General features: G+C 43.1%; 1 protein-coding gene across 1 annotated transcript in view; it reads right to left on the reverse strand.

Moving 5' to 3' along the window:
* ETNK1 (ethanolamine kinase 1) overlaps positions 1–4,597 on the reverse strand; it is a 54,344-nt gene extending 49,747 nt beyond the window's left edge. The window contains exon 1 of the mRNA XM_068970624.1: positions 4,427–4,597. Coding sequence (XP_068826725.1) covers positions 4,427–4,582 — 156 coding nt within the window. The 5' untranslated portion in view covers positions 4,583–4,597. The remainder of the gene's footprint in view (positions 1–4,426) is intronic.
* Positions 4,598–6,000: the final 1,403 nt, after the last annotated feature.

The raw sequence follows: 6,000 nt of genomic DNA on the forward strand, positions 1-6,000 counted from the left end.
CTGATGCTGGGAAATATTGAAGGCAGGAGGAGAAGGGGATGTCAGAGGATGAGATGGTTGGAGGTATCACCGACTCAACGGACATGAGTAAACTCTGGGAGTTGTTGATGCACAGGAAGGCCTGGCGAGCTTCCGTCCATGGGTTGCAACACGAATGAGCGACTGAACTGAACTGATAGTAGTTAAATTCTGTTTTGTACTATGCTACTATTTTCCAAGGTAGACAATAATTTCTTTTTATAGAGATTTTTAAACTTGCCAAAGGTGGCAAATGGCTGACATCAGGATTTGAAACCATCCTCTTTCCACTACAGTACTGAGGCCTCAAAGAGTGGTGAAATGGTTGCTCAGTCCAAGACATATAGCTATTAATACTTGAAAGTGAACTAGCACATTAGACCCCTGACTTTGTGGTCACACATTATCAAAATACATGGGAGCCTATCAAACATTACACATCCTTCACAGAAGCCTATTAAACATCCCATCTCTCTTAGTCATAGTTAAAATACTCTCAGGTGTTATCACCCACTCAAATACTTTCCTATTAGATAGTAATGATTTTAAAAGAAAGCAGAAGTGAATCCCTTTTCCAGAATAATGTCACATGTGAAAAAAGTAACGAAATTATATTTGTAAGGAACTTAAGACAAAATCTTTCTATGAACCAAAGATTTAATTTTTAAACAAATTACTAATATTGCAGAGAAATGGCTTCCCTGTCTAAATCATAATATACAAACTGCAGTCCATGGGGTCGCAAGGAGTCAGACAAGACTGAACTGAACAAACATAAACTTTTATCAAAGAGCAATAATTTATGAGTTCTCATCCCAGATCTGGAAAAGGCAGTGGCACCCCACTCCAGTACTCTTGCCTGGAAAATGCCATGGATAGAGGAGCCTGGTAGGCTGCAGTCCATGGGGTCGCTGAGAGTCGGACACCACTGAGCAGTTTCACTTTCACTCTTTACTTTCATGCATTGGAGAAGGAAATGGCAACCCACTCCAGTGTTCTTGCCTGGAGAATCCCAGGGACGGGGGAGCCTGGTGGGCTGCCGTCTATGGGGTCGCAGAGTCGGACACGACTGAAGCAACTTAGCAGCAGCAGCAGCATCCCAGATCTGCCATTACTAACTTCAAATTCAGTATCATATAACTATAAAATACATATTAACAGTCTACATCTATCTCACAGGATTGCTGGGAGAGTGTATGCCAAAGTGCTTTCTTTATAAACAGTAAAATATTATTAAATAAAAAACTCTGATGTCTTGTTTTAGACCTACTCTGCCTATTCTAACATACTACACTCCACAAAGCTCACCACTCCTTTTATATCGTATTCTTTTAATTTGGCAGAGATAGGGAAAAAATAATTCAACTTTTTAAAGCTCTATCTAAAATGAGACATATTATCCCATATGTCCATAAGTTGTGAGCAAAGATGGGACCCTCTATCATTTTGAATGTACTAACATCTTTTTTTGTTTGCTTCTGGATTTTGTAATGTGCTCTCAAAGTTCAGCTGGCAAGACTAAGTGCCAGGTAAATAAGTATTATTAGAGTAAGCTTCTAAGGTATGTTTAAATAATATTTTATATCACATAAGAATTTGAGAAAAAAATCTTTTAAAAAATATGTGCTATTATTATTGATACTTGTTTTACTCTTTTAACTATATGTGAGGTATGACTTTTATCTTTATACTTCAAAGGAAATAAAAGCAAATCTCAAAAGAAAATATTTCTGTCCATATTTACTATAATGACCTAGAATTTGGGAGTCAGATCTACTAAATTGAGAGATGAATAACCATCAACTCAGCTTAGCAGTTGTCCCAGCTTCTGGATCAAAAGCTTTGCTTGCACATGGAGGGATTAGATTTCTAAATAACAATCATCATAAGGACAAAACAAATGGTAGTATTTACCTTCATTTACAAATAAGCACATTGGAAGTTTGGAAAATGAGTACAAAGGTCTCAAAGTCAAAAGTTGATACACGGGTTTCAGGTAAGGCTCAATCTCAAGTACTTTCAACAGTTAGAAACAGTCTAAATGTTAATACATTTTATCCTTTTTTTCAACCTATATCCTGGCTTTACTTCACTGCTGCTAAGCTGCTTCAGTCCTGTCCGACTCTGTGCAACCCATAGAAGGCAGCCCACCAGGCTCCCCCATCCCTGGGATTCTCGAGGCAAGAATACTGGAGTGGGTTGCCATTTCCTTCTCCGATGCATGAAAGTGAAAAGTCAAAGTGAAGTCGCTCAGTCATGTCCGACTCTTTGCAACCCCATGGACTGCAGCCAACCAGGCTCCTCCGTCCATGGGATTTTCCAGGCAAGAGTACTGGAGTGGGGTGCCATTGCCTTCTCCACTGAGCTATATCTAAAAAATGATAGTACCCATCTTAAATGGTTGTCTGAGGGATTAAATTATTTTAAAAAAACACCTCATGTACCTCTGAAATTCCAGTCATCAAAGCTTCAAACTCTTAAGTCTCTGCTTAAAAAGTAATACAGCGTGTCAGAACCAGAGTTTACCAGAAAACGGCAATGTCTTTAATTAATATGTTTAATTAATAATTGACGGCCAGAACATAACTTATTTTAATAAATGTAAAAAACTAGAATAAGTTAATAAATAATAAACTAAAGAAGTGTAGAGTTTCAACTTGGAAGTTTCAATTAAACTAATTTTCCTTACAGAAAATATGCTGTTATTGTTCAGTCACTAAGTTGTGTTGGACTCTGCAACCCCATGGACTGCAGCACGCCCGGCTTCCCTGTTCTTCACTATCTCCCAGTTTGCTTAAATTCATGTCCCTTGAATCGGTAATGGGATCTAACCATCTCATCCTCCGCACCCCACTCCATCCTCCTTTTGCCATCAATCTTTCCCAGCATCACGGTCTTTCCAATGAGTCAGTTTTTCAAATCAGGCGGCCTAAGTATTGGAACTTCAGCATAAGTCCTTCCAATGAATATTCAGGACTGATTTCCTTCAGGATTGACTGGTTTGATCTCCTTTCAGTCCAAGGGACTCTCAGGAGTCTTCTCCAACACCGCAATTCAAAAGCATCAATTCTCCGGTGCTCATCCTTCTTTATGGTCCAACTCTATTATTTTTTTTTTATTACACATGAAAATCACTTTTGATTCACTATGCCCTACATATCTGGCTAACAAACACTCCCTTAAATTTTCAAAATTTTTGTCTGATAACTTTTTTTCAAAACATATGGGTCCTTTTAATCTGCTCAAAACTCTTCCAGACAGTAAGAACTGAAGCCAACATTTATGAAACTGAAGTGTCAAGGACTGTTCTGGGCCCTAGGGCACTATTCATGTTTTATTCATTTTTGTATAGGTGACTACTTTAGCAAAGCACCTGAGATACTATTAAGTTAACTTTGCTGAAATAGTCAACAAAATAAGGCAGATGATCTGGCTACTTCAACTGAATACTCTTATATTATTGCTCAGATTTGAAATAAACCTTAAATATGCCAGCCTTTAAAATTACTTTGTGTTTGCAAGGAAAAAGGAGGTTCATTTTCGTATATAGTACCTAAAACTGCAAAAGTTAAAAAGAAATGTGCTCAAAATACATTTCCTGTATGCTGCATCATAACTTATTAAAAATAAGCTATTCAAAAACGCATAGGTTCTCCAGGACTTTTTCTCCCAATTTCTATGAATACAGTGGCTCCGGAAAAAGAAATATTCACAAGCCACCTATCATTCCAACATCAGATATTGTTAGGTTCACTCACATGATTAAAACCTTTACAGAAATACTGATACAAACAAAATAACGTGTGCAGGGCCACCTAAGAACCCAATCTGATAATGCATGATGACCATGGTCATTACTTTGGGAAACAGGGCTGTCGCCAATCCCAGGATTTGAGAAGATAAAACGCAGGGTGAGCATCAGTGGCTTACACCGACGGGGGGAGGGTTGGGAAGGGAAAGGAAAAGATCAGAGAAAATTAATTACTGCATTATTTGTGAAAGGAGAGGCGACAGCGGCTTAGGCCGACGGGCGAGGACCCCTTGCAAGGGGAGTGGAAAGGGTTCATTCCGCAGTCTTCTAGGATAGGCGAGGGGGAGGAGGGGCGAGAAACAACAAGGACCTTCCTGAGGTGCAAGGGGTGCGTCACTAACGTAGCCGCTTCGGGAAAAAGGAAATCTGCCCTCAGGACAGCCTCAGTAAGCAATGATGAAAGGGGGAGTGACCTTCCTAGGTGTGACGGAGGAAACACAGGGTCACTTCCCAAAGAACGGAACGAGAAGACGTTCCCGGAGATCCTCCTGGGGCCCCGGGGACCATAAAGGATGGTGAGGAGGAAACCCCCCACTCCCTTCCCCCCTGGGCCGCGTCAAGGTCGGGAGAGACCCGGGGCTAAGGTGTGGGCGTTACCTGCAGAGTCACCTCCTGAGGGTCCCAGTGCGGCCGGAGGTGTTGCAGGAGGCTCAGGGCCCCCTCCCGGCAGCGCTGCTCCTCCTGATCTTGCACCGTGACGTCCAGCTTGGGGACCTCCGGGGAGCCGTGCGGGACGTGGATGTAATTGGCCATGGCCCAGGCGACGGCAGAGACTACCACAACGACGACGGCGACGGCGACCACGAGAACGGCGGGCGCCGACAGGCTGCTGGATCCTTCCGTCCCGGGGCGCCCTCGCGGGAGGGCTGGGGGCGTTCAGACTGACAGCCGAGCGGTAGGAGAACCGGTGGAGGCGGCACTCTCGCCGACCCGGGTCTGGACAGCGGCTGAACTGAGCGGGGACTGCTCACGGGAAAAAAATTCCTCTCGTCTGCGCTCGGCCGCCGGCGGGCGCGGAGCATGCCGGGACTGGCCTGACGCTGGCGTCACGCGCGGGGCGGGGCCTCGGCTGCGTCAGGCTCAGGGCCGCGTGTCTAGCTCTGAGGCACAATGGGCCTGGTTCCCAGGGCTCGGTTTCTCGGCCTTTATCAGACTCTTCCTGGCGTGCTGTTACTCGGAAACACGCGGGGCTCGCCTTCTGGAATGAGGCTGAGCCCTGCCAAGCTCCGAACGAAAGGCACTTAAGCTTTAGCTCACCTTTTTTGGGGAAGGGGTGGGTCTTGGTATCTGGGTTTGAGGTAGAGCTGACTTTTTCTGGAATGCCAGGGACGCGTCCTGAGATAACCCCAGGTTCAGCCTCTGAGTTTGGCCTGAGTTTGGGCAAGCTGAATTAACTGGGTCGCCTTGATCTCGGAGCTGCTGTGTACTGAGGTCCACATAGTTGGGTTGACAACTAACTTACCATCAGCAGTATACTGAGCTCATGGTATACTGGGACAGTTAAGATAATTGGGTAAAACGGAGACTGCACGTCAAGATGTATTTCTAAAGGTCGGTTATTTGACCGTACTGAGAATTATTTAGAGTCAGGAGGAACAGGTTATAGTCTAAGATGAAGATGGAAGGGAAGTAATTCTGAGGCTCAGCGATGGAAGTGCTGGGTGGGCCTATTAGTCTCCTGGTCTTATATCAGCTAATACCATTGCTAAGAGAATACTGGAAACTGGGTAATCCGCAAGTAATTTACTGGGACTTCCTAATTTTCCTTATAACGTGAGGAAATTGGGTTTAGATTTGACCTCTTAATCTTAATCTGTATTCTCTGCAACACTTGGTAAATGGTGAATATACTTGTTAGTGGTGAATTACATCACTAACAACTCAGCTTAACAGTCAAAATGTTTAATTATCTGATTAACATCAGTTTACATTCTGATAGTTCAGAACCCACTTACCTTTGTAAATCACAAAATAGCTTACTTTCAGTAAGGGGGGTGGGCGTGTGCGCGTGCCAAACTTCATAAACTGAAAACAAGGAAAAGAGAGTTTTATAGACAACAAGAAAGTTGATTCAGCATATTCCAAACTTAGTCTTTTTTAAATCATATATTGCAAGAAACGCTAAATTACATGTTCTTGTTTGGGTGGAAATAATATACTAATAATTTCAC

Source organism: Capricornis sumatraensis, chromosome 4 (genome assembly GCF_032405125.1).
Source record: "Capricornis sumatraensis isolate serow.1 chromosome 4, serow.2, whole genome shotgun sequence".
Lineage (NCBI taxonomy): Eukaryota > Metazoa > Chordata > Mammalia > Artiodactyla > Bovidae > Capricornis > Capricornis sumatraensis.